The sequence below is a fragment of the Dicentrarchus labrax genome, unplaced genomic scaffold (genome assembly GCF_905237075.1).
Source record: "Dicentrarchus labrax unplaced genomic scaffold, dlabrax2021, whole genome shotgun sequence".
NCBI lineage: Eukaryota > Metazoa > Chordata > Actinopteri > Moronidae > Dicentrarchus > Dicentrarchus labrax.
The window spans coordinates 5,352,081-5,375,870 of record NW_026136712.1 but is presented as its reverse complement, the minus strand read 5'-3'; the positions used below and the strand labels follow the sequence as shown (position 1 = coordinate 5,375,870).

The following is a 23,790-nucleotide window of genomic DNA, read 5'->3' as shown; positions in this document are numbered from 1 at the left end:
AGTGAGAGGGTGTTGCTGGCGCATCAGTGCGTCTCCCGCCAAAACTATTTGTCTGACAGCTTCAGCAGTGGTATCACTGCGACCCCAACGAATTTACCTACGTTTCTATCTATAAATTATTTCTGTAGAGTGACATTTGTGGCCTTGAGAGCAGTTTACAAAATAATTTGTAGACAATTTTTTCTCTCTCCCTACACTCTAGCGATGATGTCACGCACTCTAGCGGTTGAACATTCTTGCAATACACACCTGTTCATTTTTTGGACCGGTTTTTGGCGATTTACCGGCAAACTGTTTGGCGAAACGCCTCAAAAAGTCATGGCACTAATGTCCTCACCGAGCCGCACGTTTTGATACCTTTTTGTGTATGTGTGACCAAAACTGCGGGAGGAGTAGCGCGCCGAAAAACGTGTGGAAGAATAATAATTTTATTAAGCCTGAGGAATAATAGTATTGTGCTTTTCAAGGCACAATAATTACTTTCAAAAATTCTAAAATATAGTAGCAGTTTGCATATAAAGCAACATATGTGAAGTAAATAAAACATGCACAACCACTGGCCTTGTAATGGAAATAGCTGCTGGTGTTTGAAACCCACGTCCGTGATAAAGCTGCCTGCATCAACAAAATGAATGCATGACAATGTAACAATGTCCTGCAGTAAAGAGCCAAAGTAAATAAAAAAAAAATCACTGCTGCTAATCACATGTGGAGCCCTTGGTGACTTGGAGTAAACAGTTGATTTAGTTTTGTTTTGATTACTGGAAAATGGCTGCATGTCATAAAAAAAAAATCTAAATCCCATGCAACAAAAGTAAACAAAGCATTTTGATTACTGGAACCCAAACTACTGACTTTGGACACATTTCATTAAAGTTCCCACATACTATGAGAAGAAACTGAACAAAAAAAAAAATCACATGATCATACTACAAGGATGGTGCCATTAACATTTAACACAAGCTTTTTTTTGCGTATATTATATGCAAACAATGATGGAATCTATAAAGCAGAAATGAGAATGGAGAAGCCGCCTGGTTCTGGGAAGTTGTGCGGAAAATAAGAAAGGCAAACTTGATGACTTTTTTAACAAATGACAGTGATTGATAGATCAAGCAACTCCTCAAGTGCCTGGCTGACAAAGGAGGTGCCGATAGGACTCTAGTAGCAATCAATAGAAGTATACAAGGGGACGATAAATGGTTCATTTAATGAGAACTAAATATTTGTGTGGTTACTGAAGTGTACTGGTTTCTTAATAATTTTTTTGCAGAGAAAACAGATCAAAGGCTTTAATGGGGCACAGAGACAAAGACTTTTCAGGTTCTGTTAGTATTTTATTTCAGACCATTCTCAGTGACCACACTGGAGAAGTAAATGTAACACACAAGAAAGAGCAATCACTCTTGAACAAAGAGAGGGTTCTTCTTAGAAGAAAACACCTCCTGTGTCATAGGTGGGGGGCAGGATTTTGTGATGAAAGGTTGATTCAGTGGGTGATTGACCAGATTTATATCTCTTCTTCAAGGAATCGACAGCTCTCCTTAAAATGAAAAACACCCAGAGACACACAGAAAACACACAATCCCACTTTAGCCTCTTTGAAACAGTTTCAGTTGAGAGGCAATCTCTGCTCGAGCCGTCCCTCCAGTGGTCAAGGGGAACAGATTGTGGAAATGTGTGGGGAACCCAAACACGCCTAATGCTAGCAATTATGATGGTGCAATAAAAAAAGCAAGTGGTGTAGAAAACTGGATAAAAATACAAGGGTCAATAACAAATAAGAAAACACCTCTGCAGAAGAGATGTTTTTTCTGTAGCAGAATCAGTAACGGGCAGCATGTCAATATCTGAAAATAAAGGAAAATTACACAGATATTGACCGTGCAGCTACAGTATACCAATATAAAATCTCACTTCTTCCTTCCCCTCCGTCCCTGTCCCTCCCCTCCGCTGCTCCCCCTTCTTTGTTACAGGGCTTTTACGAGCCAGAGGCCAGTGCCGTCAACCGTGGGTGCCTTCGGGCAGGGCGGGGTCAGAGATGGCGTGTGCAGGGTCGCAGGTGAAGGACACGGTGATGGCGAAGCGCGTCCCCCATGTCACCCTCTCCACGCGGTGGAGGTTCTCGGTGCCGGAAGAGAAGAAGGAGACTCGTCCTGGAAAGAATGAGAGAGACTTCTTAGAACAGAGGAGAGGAAAAGGGTTTAAAGGAATAGTTCAACATTTTGGGAAATGTGGTTATTTGGCTTTCTTGAGTGAGTGCATCATAATCTGTATCTGTCCAACCAACTAAATGGTCTGTATGTGTATGTAGGAATGGGTGGGGCTTAAACCAAATGTAAATGGGACCAACCAGACGTTAATTTAAGCCTTAAAACTGATATTGGTTGATTACAAGTTACTATATTTATTAGAAAACTGTTTTCAGAACAGCCTTCAGAGCAATGTTTTTTGTAGTTGCTATGTTTATTATTTATTACAAAACTGATCACACTTTACTCTGATGACTCATAAAAAGTACAATACTCGTTTAAGCGGAGTACTCGCTCAATCCTGTTAGTTACTGAGCTTTGTTAACTGTGTTGGTGGAAGTAAGCTAGCTGTGCCCCCCTGCCTCCAGTCATTAAGCTAAGATATGCTAAACACATCCCAACTCCAACTAAACTGTTGTTTGTCATCAGAAGCTACAACAAGTAACTCCCCCTAAAAATCAAAAATTTCATTTTTACGTTTCTGTTCCTCTACAGCAGTGGTTCCGAACCTTTTTCTATATACTATTCAATGCATAACAATAACAGTAGAGAAGAGCTGATAAACTGTACAATGAATCCAAACAGTGAACACAATAACTGCTGAAGGTTTATGTAAAACGGGCAATTTGGATGAATTATGAGCAAATTATTTCCTGTGAATATTGATCGTAGGAACTTTTTATACAGTTCTCTCCGTATTATGTGTGTTATGTATTTTTAGTTTTGAACAATCATACATAGTTAATAAGATTTTTTTTGGACAAATTAAGTGTTTCCTTTTTATTGTTGTTTGCTCTTGGGTTGTTTTAACTGCGCACTAGCTGAGATATAGGCCTACTGTTTATATTTTTTAAGTTTTCTTACACCCCTTTAAATCAAGAAGGCCTTGCGACAACCTGTGAAGCTTTGGTGACCCCTAGTGGGGGTCCCAGCCCCCAGGTTTAGAACCACTGTACGGCATAAAAAAAATTAAAAAAAAATCGATACATTGTATTAACTAGTGAGCTTCTTTATGCTTTCCAGCTCTGTATTTAATTCACAGACATGACAGCAGTAATGATATTCTCATCTCAATCTTGGAAAGACAGTAAATAACCTTATTCCCCAATATGTTGAACGATTCATTCAAGTATGCACACTGTGCAGTGCTGCTTGTGGAACTGAAGGGAAATTGGACAAAGAAAGAAGCCTGAACCCTGTAGAGATAAAGTGGCCACAAGGACACGCTCAGCTTATTCCGGGAATATGTATTTAAGTGAATGCTGAAATGCATTCTTTTGACAGTCTGATTTAAAACATTTTTTCTTGGACCGACACGCAGTGTGGGTGTGGGGAGGTTTCCTCATGGTAAATTCTCTTCGTTTATCAGAGGCTTTGCTTCGCTGGGCCAGCTAATGAGCTATTACCATTTACTAGCTAGTTTGGTTCTTTCTAACACAACCTGCTCTCTCTTTGATCGACATTTGCATTAATGTTTACATATCTATTCTGCGTTTGTATCCCATAATTAAGAGATTTGTATTTTAAAAGTTTTCAGACTCTTGTTACAAAACTTTTTCATTTCAAACATTTTCTCTGCCTTTTGAAGGGGTTATCTCATTATGTGAATATGAATAAAAAGCTGGAATCATTGTGCCCCAATTTGTTTGGTATACTTTCCCTCCAAGGAATACCGACGACTTTCGTTTATCTGTGCGTGTGTGTGTGTGTGTCTGTGTGTGTGGGAGGGTAAATCCCCCTGGCAGGGCATTAGCTGAGGACGTCAGGGGAAATCACTGCTCAGTTAAACAATGGAATTTACGCACTGAGAACCCAAAGAATGGGACATAAGAAGAAAGAGAATGAATGCACAAAAAGCAGAGCGTGAGCAGCAAGACAATAAGTACTGGTCTGCTTATTTGATGTCATTGAAAAGGAGAGCATTTCAAGTGCTCAAATTAGCAACACAGCTTTAGATAACTGCACAATGAAATAATCTTTGAAAATAATCCAGTGCACTTGTCAATATAAGCGTTCCCCGTGTTTACTGTGAAGGGCCCGGCAGATACAGTACAGTCAGCAGTGCAGATTAGTGGCGACACAATGGAGGGATATTCACAGAGGAATTCAACAGGGTTCACTTTCCCAGGCATTTACAGGACATGATTCCAAAACCCAGACAACCTCCTGTATAAGGACATTTAGTGCAAAGTACTTTAATTCGACATATTATGCCCTCTACTGGTTGAATTTCGGCTATTGCAATTGAGTTTCGCTACTGGCTGATCTAGAGGCTGCTTCAAAGTATGTTAACCTCCTGAGCATTTTGGAGTTTTCTACTGTTTTACCATTATTTCTTTTATTAATCAGAACCAACAGTTTTTATATGAATCAACAGGTGTATGTTGAATGAAGAAGAAACCAACTGTAAAGTGAAAAGACTTTTGGTAAACTTTTGTAGGGGCAAAAGTTAGAGAATCCTAAGCTGGATTGTTGACCGAGCAGATCAATACAATCAGGTGATACAAAATTCTTAAATTGCTAAATGCAATGAAATGAAACAACTTTAGGCAAGAAATTGAGCAGCACTGCAATATGTAAATCGCAGAAGCTGCAATTTTTTGATTAAAAAAAATAAATAACAGCATTATAATGAACTTGAGTACTATAGTTCTGAAGAGAAGCTCTGAGCTACAAATGTTGTTCTTTAGATGTTGAAAAAAAAACATGTTTTCTCATCATGATTTCAATAGTTGTTTGTTTATAATTTTAATTGTAGTGCAAAAATGATCATTTCCAAAATAATCGTGGATCATATCGCAATAGCAGTATCAATAAAAATTATTGCAATATGATGTTTTCACCATACCAACTGTGAATGTGCTTCTAGCGACCATCAAAGACAGACCGTCTTTGTTTCCAGTGTGGAAACTGAGAGTCTGATAGCAGCTGTTCATGGGTGGCTAGCTCGGTTAGCTCTGGGTACAGGCAGATGTATTCCTGCCACCCTGAGCAGTAGTCAGTCACCCTGGTTGATGTGGAATGTGGAATTTGCCAAATTATACCCAACTCACTCCAGTAGATATTGAAGAGGCCCAGGTTTCTTTAGAGAACAAACAGGCTATATATGAAACTATTTTCTTCAGCCATCCACATAGAAGTGGAAATTTATTCTTTTGTTCCCCTGAGGCACAGCAATATACTTGTTTCCAGGAATCAATCCTTTTTAATAAACTCTGCCTCTTATGAAAAGGCAAAGGGGAGCAGTCCCCGGGCAGGACAAGACTGATGACCAAAGTCTGAGGCCCTGACTCCCAGTAGTGTTCTTATATCATTTCCAAACCATGTGTATAAGGGTCCCTGACTCTGTTTTGCATCTGCATGATGTGGAAGTAGTGTGGTTCATCTTGTGGAGTATTCCCGGTATAAAAACAAACAAAACAACAAGGAGCTTACGGTAACTATTTTTAGAGACTGAATCCACATAAGTCAACATCGATTGTTAAAAAAATTTCTCCACTTGGCCTTGTAGTAGACTTTCATTAGCAATAAGGTCCAACAATTCATTAGAAATGAAGACCAAAAAAAGAAAATATCTTTTACCATCTCATCAGCTGGAGGAGGTTTAACTGTGTCAACCCTCAGCCCTGATGTGCCCTGACCAGCAGCATCAAAGGGAAGACTGAAAATACCTCTCAAATAGCTGATGATCAGTCAAAATATACACAGACATCAATATGTCTTTAATGAGCTAGAATTGGCTGACTGTATCTGGCATTTCAGTTAATCTGTCAGCCTCTAAATGGTTGATGAGATGTTGATGAAGATGATTTATATACCGGACTGGATTTGTTGTACTGTATAGTGGACAGGATAGAGCAGCAAGTGTGCTAGTGTTTACCCATTAAATGTGTTCACAGTGAGTCATTATTTGCAAGCAAAATATATGTACAACAAAATATGTAATTTCATCCATTGTTCAAAGGCAATTAATTCTTCAGGCTTGTTTCCGCTCTCTTAATCCCTGCTGTACTGTTGCTACTCTCAGTTGTATACATGTCAAGATGCATTCAGGAACTACAGACTATAACTGTGAGTTAGACATGATTACAATTCCCGCTGGCTAATACATTTTGAAGGCTTATGACAGTTTCTCGCATAACTTGATTGTAAACTGGGACATATTGTCCAATTTTGACACGAAAGAAGCATTAAAGAGGAACACCAGCAACTGTATACATCAAGGTCTGTTTACAAGCCTTGGGGAGTACAACAAAAAAAAATTGTATAAAGCGTTTTTGTGGGTCCAGAGGGAGCTGTGTGAAGTCTGATAAATGTCCCATTATTAAAGAACGTAGCGGATTAATTTTCTGTCTAGACTAATTGTTTAGCTCTGCATGCATGTTTCTCTTTTTGGGGCTCTTTAATCTTTGACCTGTCTAGTAAAATGATTCACAGTCCCCAGGCTACAACAGCTTCCTTAAAATCAAAAGATATAATAAAAACCTTCCCGTTCTTAAATTCTTGTTTCTTATTAAGTTTCTCTTTAAACTGCGTGCTGCACAGTTTATTGACAACACAAGGTAGGACAAAATGTAATAGCCAAGTCTGGAGATATAATGGAAAAGCAATGTAATGACTATATTAACCAATGGCTTAGTTTAGGTATTTTTAAGCATGATTAAGCATGACTTGTAAGATTTTGTAACTTGTTAGGCAGCTAATGCATTATGCAGATAATGTATTGTATTTTACATTTTCAGTTTGTTTAATAGTGAATATAAGGAGAGCTGGATAGAAACCGTATCTGAACTGACAGAAAAAGAAGTGGCAAGTACAGAAAAGTAACCTATGAAATTCAAATTTCATCAACAGGAAAATTATGAATTCATTGCTTGAGCACTTAAAACACTGGTTGACATAATGTTGGAGATATGTACTGCAGAAACACTACAGTGTCTGTTTGAGCATTAAGATTTTCAATGGTTTTGTTTTATATGGTTAGTAATCATAGTTAGCCTCGGAGTTTGTATTTACTGCTCCGCTGGTTGCGATCACCGACAAACGACTTCCCTTTGTCATCGGTTCAACACCAACTGCCGCTCTTTAAGCCTCTGGTCCATCTTTGCTTTAATAAAAACAGCCACCAGCACTGATTTGCACTTAATGAGGTCTTTAACTTCAGAGAGCCAACGAGGATGAGTGTGCGATGCTAACAAGATGCTAAACGGTGCGTGACTCACCCGATCCTTATACCGAGGTTTGCTGCTACAGTGAAATGCCCATAAACATCACCAGCATAGTTAACAAGGCGCACAGCACATCGGCACACTGTCCAGTCAATGTATTGATTACTTCCATCGTTCCCGGCCTCATTATTAATTAGTGGTGGATGACTCACACAGGCTGTATGTCTCTAAGGAGGCTTTGATGAAAGTTAAAAGGAGATGATGTGCGGTGATGATGAATTAAAAAGCAGTTTGAACATTGCAGATAGATCTGAGGTGGAAAATACTTTCCCAAATGTAATTACCAGGATTACTTGAGATTCAGCCGGGGGCTACGATTTAAAACCCTAGAGTGGTCTGAAAGTAATAAGCATTTTCCATTTGTTTCCCACCACACAGTGGATCAGCCTATGGAGCAGCACGGAGGCCAGTGAAGCTGTCGTTGCTCTCAGCGATAATATCACTTGTTTACGATATTGGCATAGGAGCTCGGGGTTTTTAGTGTTTTATACAGTATGGACGTGAGCCACCTCACCTGAAGCAAAGACCACCTCCAACTAACATCTTAAAAACAAATAGAGTGTTATGAAATATAACATTCATCATGTATCACTACAATTTAATGTTTTTAGTCTAGTCTTGATTTGGAGCCTCTCTCTGTTTTATATTATTTCTAACTGAATATCTTTGGCTTTTGGACTGTTGGTCAGGCAAAACATGGTCAGCTGAATTGTAATGGACATTTTTCACTCTTTGATTGACTAAACAATCAATTAAAGTTAAGTTTACATGTTATATGGGAGTACTACTAAAAACATCTGTATGTTTTTTGTGGCTGTGGAAGAGTCCAAGTCAAGTATAAGCTCCCAGGAACTAGGCTGTGAGCAGCTCTCAAAAATACTTGACCAATACTTTATGGAAGTACAATACTAAATTGTTGGTGTGCACCTATAATCAAGAAATTAATTGATTATAAAAACAATCATTAGTCGCAACCCTAATTTTACCAATACAGCACTGGGAATCATGTGCCAAGAATCAGTTCAGACATTTTCTTTGCATTCAGTGTCTGTGTTAAAAGAAGCAGACCAGCGAAGGTCAAGCTGGTGGGTTTAAGGCGGCAGGCCAGCTGAGGTTATCTAATTCCCCTGTGGTTGTTTAAGCTGGCAGGTTAACCCCTGTTGGCTCCTCTGACTGACAGGCGTGCCTTTTTCACTCTGTCCTTCCTTTGCTTGTTTGTATCTTCCATTCCAGGCCAAAAACCTTATCTCTCTATCACATATATACACTTTATCTATCTCCCAGCCATTTTCTGTCCACCCTCCATGCAGTCTCCCTCTTTGCTCTATAGGGGATGCTTTCACGTTCTGCAAACCCATCAGTCATCTCTCTCTCTCCCCCTTCTAATCCTCCACTCTTTATCCTCCTCACTTCCTCCGCAAACTTGAACAACACCTCCACCTCCATCCTCCTGATGCGCACTATCATTACAGTTGTAACTTTTGCTCTCTCTGACAGCCAAGTCCTGATTGTCTTCCTGGTGTTATAATTACACCTTATTCATCGCCGTCACCTCAATGAGCCATGATTATCTCAGCAAACTAATCATCCGTCCAGATATGAGGATCAGACTTTCACAAGTCAAAACCTGTCAGTCGGCTCTTAAGTATGCAACTCAAAGAGCTTCTCAATGAGGTGATGTGTGTTTTAGCAGAGACAAATAAATGATCTGGGCTATTGATGCATTATGCATGGGGTTTTGCTGTGTCTCCTACTTGATGCATCTCTCTGAATGAGAATCACAGTGACAGGCGTCAGTGACAGTGCTTGGGTTTTATCAGTGGCTTTGACGGGTCCGTCATATTTAGATTCTCAAGTTTGCCCGACTCCACTGAAAGTTAGAAATCTATAAAGGAGAACCTTAGAGAGAGAGCAGTTGTCCTACATCTCTCTTGTCCCATCCCTTGTTCCTCTTCTTCGCCCAGCAGGTTTCAGTGGGTTTAAGATCATGCTGTCGCCATTCTCTCAGTTGTCTGGAGGTTACTCTCACTTCACTGATGCAATATGGCTGTGCTATTCACAAAGTCCCAGGAGACAAGGCGGTGGGCAAGCCACAGTCACTCCTTATTACCATATGTCCTTCAGTCCACGTCCCTCACCACTCCATCAACAGACACGATCAGTGGCCAAGGATGCTTCACTGTTGCTCACTGACTGGGTAAGAGGCTTGTGTCTGCCTGGCAAATGGGGAGTTTGCGCAGAGTGGAGATGGATGTCACAAAGGGGCCGGATGCGGGAGGAAAAGTGAAAAATTGTAGGCGAGGAATGAGAGGGAAGAGGACTGCCTTTCTGAATTGCTGTTGATTTAAAGTGGCAGAGGAGCTGGATTAGAGGGCAGGTGATGATGGACAATGGGTGAGATAATGGGAAGGGAAGGGCAGCAGAGGAAAAAGTGAAAGAAGGGACAAGGTGAACAGAGACAGCAGGGGATGGTTTGGCTGTCAGCTATGATAGAGTGGAAGTAATGCTGTCAGGAAGAGGTCGAGATCTTTTCCATATTGAGCAGGTCCACTGAGCCTTCGCTCATTCAGGAGCAACAGAGGCAACGTATAGAACAAAGCAGGGATACATGACTTGAGAAGGATGTTGTTTTTATTGCGTATTACAGGCTAATCGCAGTAACTACGCTAACAATGAAACGGAGAAAAATGCTTTCAAAGTTTTTTTGACTGTCCAGCCAAATGCGTTTAAGGTACAACAGCGGTTATGTGTTTATTTAATATGTATTCTTTTTTATTCATTCAGTCCTATGACCCCAAAAATGCACTATTCACTACCTATGTATATCTTTATGGTAATACAAAGACAAAGACAGCGTGCTCCCGGACACAATCCAAATCTATTTTCAGGTCATATTACATTAAATCTGTATTTTCTTATTCTTTCATACGTAAGAAGTATTATTTTCTGAGGTTTAACCTATTAAGATGGGAAACTGAGGGAGAGCGCAGTAACTACGCTTTGACCAAAATTGGCAGTATTGCTGTATCCCCTTTTCCCCCTGTCTTTTGTATAGTTTTTCCTTTTTGAGGGTGTTGTGGGTTGAGTGCGTAGAGAGGGCGTGTAGAGCCCCTTGAAACAAACTGATGAGCTTAGGCTTGACTAACACAAAACCTTAGGCCTCATCTAAGATTCCACAAGTGTTCTTTGACTTTCTGTAGGTAAACCAGATTGCTTCCATGACCTTTCAACATCGTGCTACTAGCTCAGAAACATTGCAAAGGTTTGTGTTTTGTGCTAGCCATGAGTCAAATTGAAAAGTTGAAAAGTTGAAAAAGTTGAAAAGTAGTGCACAGTCAAAACTGCAGAGTAAAAGTGGAGCAAAAAGGCTGAAAATTCACCATTCAATTCAATTCAATAGAAGTCTGAAACACATTGGTAAAGCCATTCTGGCGCATTCCTTTAAAGTGACCAGCTCGGAAACTTCCCTGATTTTCCACAAGCTCCCCAGAGAACTGATCCAGTTCCCCTGTTTTTAAATGCCACACATTTGCCTCTGAAGTCCCATGGTACTCCTGAATATTTAAACCCTGTATAGGATAGTTTTCCTGTGTGCTTTTTGCACAGGTAAGTTTTAAATCCCCATTTAATCACAGCTTTACCCATATTTTCTTTATCAAGTCAAGTCAGCTTTATTTGTCAAATATGCTATACATGCACGACATACAGCACAGATGAAATTTCAGTCCTCTCAGACCCAGAGTGCAAACAGGCAATATACTAAATAAAGATGTTCTTTATGTTCTATATGTGCAGTATATAGGTTGTATTAACAGACACAGACTACTGTATTTCCTAAGAAATTAAGATGTTGTTATATCTAACCCTCCGGGTACTATAAGGGTGGTAAAGCCTAATCCCCTGTAGCTTCCCTGTGCAGCAGTCTGTGCTGCTGATTACCCATTTACAGAGGATTACACCCACTTTTCTACATATTTTAGAGCACTAAAACCACCTCCAGATTCCCTAATGCAGCCGAGTACAGCAATTATAATTTTAAGCATGGCTGTTAAAATCCTTAATCTATCTTGAATCACTTACTTTAACTGTGGATTAATAGGCTTATATAGACAAAGCCAGGGGTTACCAGGAGTTACTGCTGATAGTCTGGATTTACAGCAGATCAAGCATCACAGTCTTTGAAGGTGAACCAGAAAAAAAGCAGCACTACATGGCACTACGTTAAGCAGATTTAGTCTTTAATAGCTTGTAGTTACCTGCACGTGGTTCCACTGTCCGGTTGCCATTTTGGTCCATGAAGATAAATCGTCCCCCGGTGAAGTCAGAGCCGTAGTCAGACAGGTACAGCAGTGAGGTGTAGTCAAAAGAGCCATAAGTCACCTGACAGAGAGTAAGAGGAAGACAGTTCCGGCATTAAAACGTGACATTTCACTAAACACTGTTCCAGATTTCATAGAACTCCATTCAACAGTGGAGATATTTCAGTTTTGATGGTAGGTGGTAGACCGACTGATCAATCTGACCTACACCCTTAGAGCCTAGAGGTGTTCGGATGGGCCTGCCCTCACTGCTAAAACTATTAGCAGTAGCAGCGTCTATTAAACTGGCTCCTATAATGTGCATAAACAGTGTCACTGCTGGGAATCACATTCACTTCTGACAGTCTTTTTGGTTTCTCAAATTTATTCTGTACCCAGCACCCATTTCCAAAGCTCCAAAAAGCCTTTCGGTGCTGCATCGTGATCACTTCACACAACATGCCCCTGAAGATTTTATTCTTTATATTATAAGGGTGCTTCATGTGTACTACGTGCTGCACTAACAGAGGCAACAATACACTGTCGCTGCAGTATGTCAGCCATTCTCATTGGAAAGAGTAATGTTTAATCTTCCTCTGGGATCACTTGCTGCTGCCGCACCTGAACTGCTCTCCTCATGAAGACCTTTGAGACAAATTAAATACAGGACTTCTTTATTTGAAAAATAATGTTCCAAAGTTGATATAAAATGTGGCTTCCAAGTCGCACTGGTGCAAATGTTTATACAACTAAATGGACTGTGGTTTGAAGGCAGACCTGCAATCTGTGGTCCCGCCTTAAGATGTAGCGAACTGCACTGTGGGCTATTTAGGCGGCACAAGTTACAGCAGCACTAATAAGGCATGTTCAGATCCATGAGAGCCCACTGCGCTCAACCAGTATGTAGCCCTAATGAAACATCAAAGAGTGAGTTGACAAGGAACATGAGAGGCTGTCTTTTCAAAGAGTCAAACAGTAATTTTAGATTGAGACTGCTCTCACTTGATCGTACCACAAAGAAAGAAAAACACAGTCAACTACAGAGAGTTTCAAGGAATTGCTGAAACAACTTCAAACTCCCCCTGGTTCAGAGAACATTCAGTGTTTCCAGCTTAGTTCAATAATTTCAATACACAACTTTGAAAATGACATATTATATTACTAATCATCAGTGCTTCTCTGTCTGGAAGACTGTGTTTCTACCTGCCTTAATGCCTCAATGCTGCTCCCCGGCCACAAGATTCAAGTACAGCATAGTAGTAGTAGTATAGTACAGTATAAATTAGTAGATTTCTGAAATGAGCTAATGGATTGGAGTCTAATCTTCTTAAACCATATAATGGACATACATTTTAAACAAATTTTATATTTCTATACATTTTTCTAAGGCTTTCACTTATATTCTACAATACACTCTAAGGTCTCTATTTAGCAAAGAATCACACTTGTACATTTCTGTACACTGTATTTCAGCTGCAAGAATGTTTTTCTCTCTTTTAAAAGTATGATGATATTTATAAAAGGGAGGTATCTTCATAAGCCATTTTAAGCATTCATGAGCCAAAAAACATTTTCTCAAATCTACTGGTATCTATCCATGCAGACAGTTGGTTTCATTCCCACTACTGGTTTATAGACATTTAGGGTAGATGTCCCGAGACCTCAGCAAATAAAACTAAACTATTAGAATTAAATGAGAAAACATATAGTTTTGTAGTAAAGTTCTTTAGTCCCACGTTCCAAATCAACCAAGTCTGGAGCCTATTGTGCATGGATGATTACTATATTAACAAGCTGTTGCATATCCTTCATTCAACAGTAAGACCAAGCCAAGGTCATGAATGAAAGTACTACATTTGACATTAGTGCCTGCAAATATAATTCAGTTTCAATATGAGTTTATCCCTGCCATGAAGGAGATAAAACACACTCTCTGTGTTGTCATATTACAACTGGTGCTATGACACCGTATCAGCGATATGATCGATGGGGAGAAAATTCACCGGCAAAGACGTCAGGGCCCATTTACATTTAAATGAGGGTAGGGTTAGCCAATTAGCCCCAAAATGGCGGCAGAGACAGATGGGGAAGAGAAGTGGGTCCTTTCAGATTAGATTTTTCCAGCTGTCGAGGGCCAGCAGAAGACGATGAGGTAACAAATATTAATAAGGAAGCAACGGCAAACATGCCATGTTCCAAGAAGCACCACAAGCAAAGTAAATATGTACTGTTGGGTCTCTTTTGCTCCCTCCTTTCTCCTTTTTCTCATTTAGCAAGAGGGGAGTATAGATCAATATTGAGACAGATGCTTCAACAGTTTTATGAGCGATGGCAATAAATAACGCCTGCAGGCCTATAGTTCAGAAATCTTTCCAAAAACAACACCCAGCGATGTCAACTGTATTACACAGAATGGCAATGATTTTTATGAGCCTGCCCTCCCGGTAAAAACAATAAGAAACATTAAACAACATCAAATATACTCCTACTCTTATCAATTCAGGAGTTACGCATCATATTTTTCCACTTTTTAACTTAAAAAAGTTGTAAAACATTCAAACTTTTCTCCCCAGATGCGGGATTTGTTTAAAACTTGCTTCAAGGTCTTTCCATCCCAGAGCAACTTCAACGTCTCATGATGATGACCAAAGTGTAAAGTGAAAGACTCAGATTAAAGCGGGGACACAAAAGCGGCACCGCATGAATATTTATAAAGAATGAACCATGTATGATGTGAACAGTTTACATAAGAGAACAGAAGCACGGGCAATAGGAAATTAAGAAGCTGCCTTGAAGGGGACCACTTAATTTAAGAAATGATGTAAAAATAACTATATCTTGGTTGAGCAAGATCTAAAAAACTTTCAGCAGCTCCATGTCTGAACTGAAGTGAATGTGAGAAAGAACCCAAAAGGGGTGTTCAGTAATTCTTATCCATTTTCTGCTGTTAATCTGATCACAGGTCCCATTGGCAGCAACCTCACAGTCCTGCATTTGTGACGTTTGGAAAGGTGTGGGTGGAGGGGGCTGAAGACGCTGTTTGATGCTGCTTGAATACTGCAAACGTTTTCTGAGCAATCCCAAGGTGTTCCCAAGCCAAATGGGTCTGCTCCCAGTTGGACAGGCCAGGGAAACCTCCTCAGTGAGGCGCCCAGGAGGCATCCTTATCAGCTGCCCTAACCACCTCAACCACCTTTCAATGCAAAGGAGCACTGATTCTACTTCAAGCACCTTCCGGATCTTTTTCTGTCGCTCTTTACTGGCTTGTTGAAGTTGAACTGACACCGAGCAACTTCCGGAATCAGTCGAGACACAAAATCAATGTGGCCATCACAAGTCTATTGCCTGCCTGCAGCTCTTTGCGCATGGTCTCTAGTACTGTAATTAGGTGTTGCACACCAGAAACCGCCTCTTCTAAAGTATTCATGTGGTGCTCGGTCACCTGGTGCGCCTTTTGAAGGATGGATAAGCGTGCTTCAGTCACCCTTTATTTAAAGCCCAAGCACCCTGTGGAAACTCATTTTGGCTTCTGCAGTGCTGACTGACTGATAAATGGAGAGCCAATCCATTCAAGATATCAAGAGGATTCCCATCAGCCCATTTAACGGGAGCAGACGACACCTTAGCCGTGTCATTAGGAATGAACCAAACCTGAACTTTTCGCGCCTGGTACCAATTCTAAAACTTAGACTCAGGGCCACATTTTATCCAATGTAGAAGGAGATGCGGCTGTTTTTGTGTTACCTTATCTATGTGTGGGTGCCAGTACTCGTCGTGTTGGGTCTTGGCTCCTGTGCTGTTGATTCTGGAGAAGAAGGTGGGCTTGGTGAGGTACATCAGGGTCGGGTCCAAACCAAAAGTCTCAGCAATAACTGTCTGGATACGCCCACGTACATCTCTAACGGACACAGAAAACAGACACAGCATGTCAGGTTGAAAAATCTGCCTTAATTACTAAAGGAAATATGATTTATGACCATGATACAGTGAGCAACTTTAGGCAACGTTCGTCAAGAGGATGTGTCAACTGCAGTTCAGCAGCTAAGGGTTGATGAGGACTGATACAAGCACATTAGTACTTCAGCTGCCACCAGCAAATGGTTTCTGACAATTTATTTGGGTGCTTGTGATGTTTTTTTGCTATACTCAGGAATCCGAGAGGTGTGTGCATGAAACTCCATACATCCAATTTGTAGACTAGCAACATCCTTTAACACTTTTGATCATTCCATACCTCTTCAAATACAGGCGGATGCTATCAAAGGCATTATAATAAGGAATTATGTTTGTTATATTGTGTACAAAGTATCATCATTTGAGTGTATGTCACAAAAAATGTTGGGTATTTTATTTTGGATCAAAACTCTAAGAATGTGCAATACATGCATGGGTGATTTTTAATTACGGTTCCTTAGTCACCTGTAAAGCTGGAAATCCTCTTGTGTGAACACATCCCTGATCTGATCCCCAAAGTACCTGCAGCCACATTCCGCCACACAATCACACACAGACAGTTCAGAACGCAGACAAAGCCAATCAGAGACACATGAGCAGACACAAACATGAGTGCAGACACAGCAGAGGGGGGGAAAGAGAGCAGAGGAGATGGGTTCTGTTAGCATAAATTAACGTTTCACAGCCAGGCACAGTGCGCCATTATCCAGACGGGTGTGCCACCCAGTCATCCAAAACACAGTAGATAGTAAACGTCTGATTGCTTCACATGAGGAAGTCCCCAGTGGGGGGTGAAGGGTGGGAGTGCTATCGTCATCATTTCCTGATTAAAATGAGCCAGATGGTCCCCGAGGATCCGGTGTCAGCCACCTGCCCCGTGGGATGAGAGAGAGAGAGAGAGAGAGAGAGATGGGAGGAAACTCAGGGAGAAAGGGATGAGGGGAGGAGGTAAAAGAGAGGGAGAAGGACAGAGAGGAGCAGATCATCCAAATAAAACTGGGTTCTGCTGGCAGTGATGAATGAGTGCCGTATGGGTCACTGGACCTGGAGAAGAAGCTCACAAGGTGTCAGTAAGATTGATGACTAACTTCATATTTTGGTGAATATATCTCTGCAAGTTCGACATATTATGCAGGATGTCATTTTTGCAGGCATAAAAAAAAAGTGTAGACACAGTGAAGAACAAATAAACAGGCGGTGTATTTTCCCACCTGTAGATGTTGACAAACTGTTTTCCCATCGACAGCGCCCCAGAGTGCAAGTCCAGTATGGAAGCCTGCAGGGTCAAAAGCAAAACAGGAATCAGTGCAAATGACAAATCGGTCGGCTAAATGAATGCTGGCTGTTTATGCACACACATGGCACAGTCAGTGCTTCAGGATTTAGCTCTTTCCCCTCTGTGGCCTTTTCATGGCATTCTCGCTCTGCCCTTTAGTTGTTATTGCTTGTCAACTCCTTTGAGGCACTCCACTGTTTATCACAATCCAGAAATAAGTCATTTTCTCAGAAGTTCCCCTGTTGCTTCCCCTCCCTTCACTTAAGTGTCTTAACACTCCATAAACAGTTCATTTATTGGCTGGGGACAGAGAGCAAGAGGTAGGGCATGCCAGGGACATCCAGACGTCTCTGGACAAGAATATGACTCCACGTTTTATCTGCCAGAGCGGCTCGTCAAGCTGGAAATCTGCTTATTGTGCCAGGCTGCCTTCTAGTGTCAACAGAGGCCCATTACAGCACGGAGTCAAACAAATGGACAAACGTGGGCTTTCTAGGCTGATCTTGGTGCTAATTTCTATGTAAAGAATGGAGATCTGTTCATGAGAGCACTGTCATGGCAAAAGCCCATTAGATTTAAGATTGACTGTATAATTAGAAGCAGAACATACTTTATATTTAAAAGGACTGTACCATTGAGTACACTTACCATACTTGTGCATGATTTCAGTTCATTTTAGAAAGCTATTAACATGAGAGGCTAGTGGTATTGCATATATTCTTATTGTCAACAAATCCAACAAATAGCCTACGCCAATTAGATTTATTTTTAATGATGATGATGAGACCTTTTGTTTAAATTCTAATTATTCAGCAGATCCCATTAGAAGACAATGGCAGATATATACACAGGAATCAAATTGCAGGGGAGACAATTTAAAATATTACACAGCTTGTTGAGTTCTTTTCAGTGTATTAGATGTAATTCAGTAATTGGTGCATAAGCACACATGTTGTAAAAACATCAGAGGAAACAGAAATTTCAAAGAGAGGTGAAAGATGACATGTTCACCTTGGTATGATTTGGACTAACCACCCTTTCAGTATACATTGGCAGCTAAGGTGGACTGTGAAAAATAACCATAACGACGATTAGTATGAAGAACTGTTAGGAATACCGCCTCTGGAGAAACTGACCCCCACCTTCCATGAACCGAGTCATTTGCCGGATTCACACTGCACAATACATTTGTCTGTTAAAATGGTCACGTGTCGAATTAAGCGTTTATAGAGTCATCAAAACTGACAAAGCTTGCCATCTTTCCCGACATACATGATGCTGTCGGTAAAGAGGTGCCGACAGGGACCGACTTCCGTGAACAAGAATATAAACAAGCAATGGTGTCTGAAACGGTGTGTATGACACAAAAAGGAAGAAAAAAACTAATGTGACCTTTGCTCTTTTTCCCAGTTCTCCTTGTAGTCCTTTAATGGGGTTTGTTGAGCAAAATAAAAACTACTGCCAATGTCCTATTTATTTATTTATTTATTTATTTAAAGCAAAGCGACATCCTCTTTCTAGCTAAAACCTTTTGAAAAGTTGGTGCATTAGAGGGTGTGTCAACAGCCAAGATTTAAAAGGACCAGTGTGAAAAAGGACCTGCTAACTCTCAAACGCCTCAGTCTAAGGTAAGTTTCAGGGGATTATACACTTATGAAAACATACCTATGAATATTATATTTCATTTCTGCCAATAAAGCCTCCTAGCCATCACAGCTCATCAGCACATTACTTTTCAAAAGACAATTATCAGTTCTGGGATGTCAAGGTGTTCTTGAATGCACCACAGTGGAGACAACGCAATAATGAAGGATTAACTACATATTCTACGAGCACTGAAACAAATGGATACCTACGGCTGCATGAAAGCTTATTCTTAGATTTGTGTTAGGCTTTGGGAAAATGGTCAGCAAAAGGTTTAATGGGTAAAAACATGCAAAACACCAAGGGGAATGGCTTCACCGTTCAGTCAAGCAAACGCTGACCGAGTATGCAATAATGCCTGCCTTCCTGTCAATTTATTATAACAATTTAATTTGGCGATATACTCACTCCTCCTTCTGACCCTGCCAACGCCAGCCCTCTCTCAGCCAGCCTGCGTGTCAGAGACAGATAGCATTAAAAAGGATTCAGCTGCACTACAGAGATAGAACCCAGTGAATGGAAAAACAACTAGGGAGGAAGAGAGGGAGATGAGACACATTGCACTTTGTATGACAGTGTTTACCTCCTGAGGAGCTGAGCCTCCTCCCTCGTCACCACGCTGTCTGTGACTGCGCGGCCACACTTCTGAGGGGTGCATCCTGGGAGAGAGACGTGTGAGAAAGGATTCGGAAAATAATAATAAAGTTTGTGAGGTACCCTCTGGTTTTGGAGGCTTCGGGCCCCATAGCAGAGAAAGAAAGTACAAGGTAAGGAGTTGATTAGAGTTCTCTCATTAATGCCACAAGATTCAGGGTTTCCCTCCAACCTCTGACGATTATCATTCATCGCTCGAAGCCTGAGCCTCCCGCTGTGTTTTCTTTGCACAGTTTGAACTCTAGAGGCCGGCATGTTTAGTAAGACAAATTTCCAATTTGTACTCTACTTTCTTCCAAGGATGGGCTCAAAAAAGTTTGAAATAAATATCACAGGAGATTAGGCAGACAGCTGTATCCAGTACATTTGGAAACGTCTCCATTCAAGTAAGTTGTGTTTGGAGTTTTAGGGAATCAAGAGTGCTTTGATTCCAGTAAGATAATAAATATTTGACTAGAATAATTCCTTTATTATTCATTTTATATTTCGGTTGATTTCCAGCACATCGGAATGAGCCGAGTTTTGTTGGCCAAATGGAAATCAGCCTCTGTCACCTGACCGTGGCCTGCAGACCTGTACTCACTCTTAAAATGAGCCATTTTGAAATTATTCTGATCAATCTTTATTCTAATCTATTCTGATTAATGCAAAACATTCTCTGCTTTTAGCTTCTCAGGATTTGCTGCTTTTTCGTCTTTTGTGAAAGTCAACTGTATATCTTCTGGTGTTGGACTGTTGGTTGGATAAAACATCTGACGTCATGTTGGGCTAGGAAAAGTAATGCTGCAACGTTTTCACTATTATCTAGGACTCAATAGACTAAACAATAAACGCAGCAAAGGGCCTCAGCCAAGAGTCAGACCCTGGGCTGCTGCAGCAAGGACCCAGCTTTGGTACAGTGGGCTAAATTTAGATTTCTATTTTCAGAGGCTTTTTAACCGTATGAATGTGAGATGTAAAGTTAGAAATGTCACACTTGTTACTGTGTGTGTGTTACTGTGACAAATGTCTCACAGAACATCATCTCTTCTGCACAAAGAAAACAAAATCAATTTCATTAACTATGAGACAGACCAGTTTTACATGTATTTCTCTCCTCACTGATCAGTCTAAAAATACATCATTATATTTCTTATATTTCATTCATGCCAACTGATTAAATGAATTTAAATACTGGTGAACAAACAGGAGTTAAATGACTCCCAAATGAATTTATTTTCATTCTATGCTTCTGCACTGTCTGATATTATAAGATTATAAGCAGCAGATTTCTTTATTTAATAAATGATGAAACTGGTGAGGAGCATTGATAAAAGATGTGTCTGAATGACAAAAGTCTATCACTTTAACATCTTAATGAAGCCAGCAATGGTACGTATCCCTTGTCTGAAATGGGCTTCTGAGCTGGGATTGTTTTGTCTTTTCAACTTTTCAAGGCCAAGAATAAACATGATTATTCATTCATTCATGATTACCTTTTATTTGAGTTTTTATTTTAGACCCTTATTTAAAGTTGAAAAATAACTTTTTATCATTATTGCTAAAATGTTCACAGTGTTCTGACAGTTAGTACGTGAGACAGAAAATCTATGAAAAAATCTGGTTCCTCTGGCTTGTTGTAGCATTCCTAATGGCATTTGCAAGAATCCATCGGGCTTGGAGGAAAACAACCAATCAGAGCCAAGAACAATGTAAATCGGCATTGGGTTGGAAGCTTGAACATAGTTGATTGATGAGTCTCATTCCTAGGGTCTCAAAGCCCAGACACCCTGGGAACACTTTACTATCTTCTTGGCTCTGATTGGTTGTTTTTGTTCAATGCCATTAGGAGCACTAGTAGGAGCTACAGGAACCTGATCTTTTCACAGATTATCTGTCTCATATACTACTGTCAGGATATAATGTAAGTTTCAGCAAATATGACAAAAAGTTATTTTCTATAAAGATTACTTACTGCAGCTTTAAGTTTAGGCTTAACAATATCTACATTTGGGGAAAAACTACATTTTCCAGTCAAGCATCTCTCCCTTCTGACCACAGTGACCTTCCACGGGTTTAAACACATTTCTATGTATGAAACTAACAGGTTAGTATTTGCTGTTCATCACTTTCAGCTTATCTATAGATGAAATATGCAGTCCTACAGTACATATGGTAACATTATGGTCAAGTAAGCTTGTGCTATACTGCCATCTAGTGGATTATTTCCATGCTGTTTCACACTTTTAGGAATCTGGAGACAATGGTTCTTTAGTTAATATAGTATAATATACTATATTTCTATATAATATACTATATTATATTATATAGTATACTATGTTATTTAGCCAATCAGACTTTTAAGTCTACTTTAAGTTCAGTTCTATTGTTTTTTATAATAAAAACAATTCACATAATTCAGTATGATGTTAAAGACAACAAGGTTTTCCAGCTCTTACATCATGTAAAACTACTGAAAGCCAGAGCACAATCCAACACCAGGAACGTGCCACTGGATTAGCATGGTATTTATCAAGTAGGCTTGGCTTTATCTCGTCCCAGCCATGTTTACACAGCAGAGAGGTCAGGTGTCAGCTGACTGCCTGACACAGAACAGTTCAGGGAACAGAGTCTCACCTGGATAGCGTTGGTAGTTCTCGTAGTCTTCAGAGCACTGGACTGTGTAGACTCTGGGCTGGGGAGAGACCAGCTCAGCTCGGCTGACCAATGTTTCTGTAATTTCGCTGTCCAGAGAGGTTATGTAGAGCCACACAGCCGCCCCGCACAGAGTCACTGCTATCAGCAGCAGGGCGACAGGCCCTCGGGACGCCCTCCACGCAGATCCCTGCCGCAGCGCATTACCTCTGACCAACACAGATAAAAGGTCCACGTAATCGAGTGAATTTGACTGACCGAAGTACAGGGTACTTCTGCAGTTGAGTCTATGTGGAAAGATTGTGGACTGGCTCAACTACTTTGAAAAAATGTAAATTATTTGATGATGATCAAAACAAAATATATCCACATATTTGTGTTTGGGAGGAAAATTAAACATCACAATAGGATTACAGATTGGTGTGATGCTTAACTTTAGTAAATATGATAAAGAATAAACAATAAACTACCAGCTATGATACGCCAACTTGGTAGTACACACCTCCAAAAAAACCGTAAAGCCAAGAGTAAAATTAACTAAAAGCAAAAATGGATATATCATTGAAATAGTTGGAGAAAAGTATTTTATAAACAGCTGAAATAATTATCTTAAAGTAATTCATAAACTGTTGAAGTAATTAACTAAATGAAATGTGTAACAGATAAACAAAGTCCAGCTTCTGCCACTCCAAGTGTACTAGTATAAACTCAAACTTGAGAAAACCATCGTAAACACAGAATTCATAATAATGACTAACAACTAATAGATAGTATAGTTAATTATATTTATAAAATCACTATTTTTATAATCATCTGTATTTAATCTCATGCTTTCCAGCATGAAGTTTTGCCTACAATCTCTTACCAACAATCACAATAACTACGATAACTGACTGTCTCATGTTGGCCTTACATAGTGTGTACTATCCCTATACATCCAGGTATTATTTTATTGGCTGGTAAGAGATTGTAAGGTGTTCTCTAGGTGAAAATGCTTTGTAACCACCTCGGCCCTCAGTGTGAGTCCCCACTATGAGGATGCCTGCAGCTAACATGAACAAACTGTTTACAGATTAAAGTAATGGAGTGATGTTAGTAGTACCAGCAACCTCATTCACATACAGACACAGAAGTAGTACTATTTATTTATTTAATCTATTTCTTTCAGCATGTATTTCTTTATTATTTTCATCTATTCATTATTAACTTAAGCTTTTCTTTTTTTTTTTTTTTTATTGCAATGATGTCATTTCTTGTCCTCCATATCACCACTAGGACGATGTGATATTGTGGGACTAGCAGCGATAAAGTGGTAAATAAACGCCAGGTACACTCAAATCAGGGTCACGATATGGTCCACAGAAACACGAATTCAGTATTAATGAATGAATTCGCTTGTTTGTCTCTTTTCCCTGAAGACTAAAATAACATCTTACAATAGCAGCATCGGTTTGGCGGCAATTAAAAGAGCTGCTAGCTAAAGCGTCCACCTCGGTCAGCATGCTGACAGTCCCTGGCTGGCACACCCTCCCCCTCCCCCTCCCCCCTCTCCTCCCCCTCCTCCCCCCTCTCCTCACCCCTCACAGACACAACAGTCGCTTCATTTTCTCCACTTACCTTTTAATCTTCTTCTCTATCTCAGTGGCGTTAGAGCCCTGCGCGTTTCTCTGTCGCAGTAGCACCATTTTGACTCAACTCGTCTGCTGTAGCATTTACAAACCACCGTCATAAACGGTTGTGTCCCTGCCCTCACCGACCCTCACCGACCCTCACCGACCATACCGTGCAACCCGCCAACAGCTTGTACCGCCACCTGAACGTCTCCCCACTTCCTGCTGCGCTCGCATTGG

At 40.3% G+C, this 23,790-nt stretch overlaps 1 protein-coding gene across 1 annotated transcript; it reads right to left on the bottom strand.

The window, feature by feature from the left end:
* Positions 1-1,316: 1,316 nt before the first annotated feature.
* On the bottom strand, positions 1,317-23,779 carry uts2r2 (urotensin-2 receptor 2). Its single transcript, XM_051418463.1, has 9 exons — positions 23,558-23,779; positions 21,923-22,149; positions 19,236-19,311; positions 19,061-19,103; positions 16,944-17,008; positions 16,198-16,254; positions 15,523-15,676; positions 11,737-11,860; positions 1,317-2,156 (listed from the first exon to the last, which is right to left on the bottom strand). The coding sequence occupies exons 1-9, from the start codon at positions 23,623-23,625 to the stop codon at positions 2,005-2,007; spliced, it is 966 nt and encodes a 321-aa protein (XP_051274423.1). The 5' UTR covers positions 23,626-23,779; the 3' UTR covers positions 1,317-2,004.
* Positions 23,780-23,790: the final 11 nt, after the last annotated feature.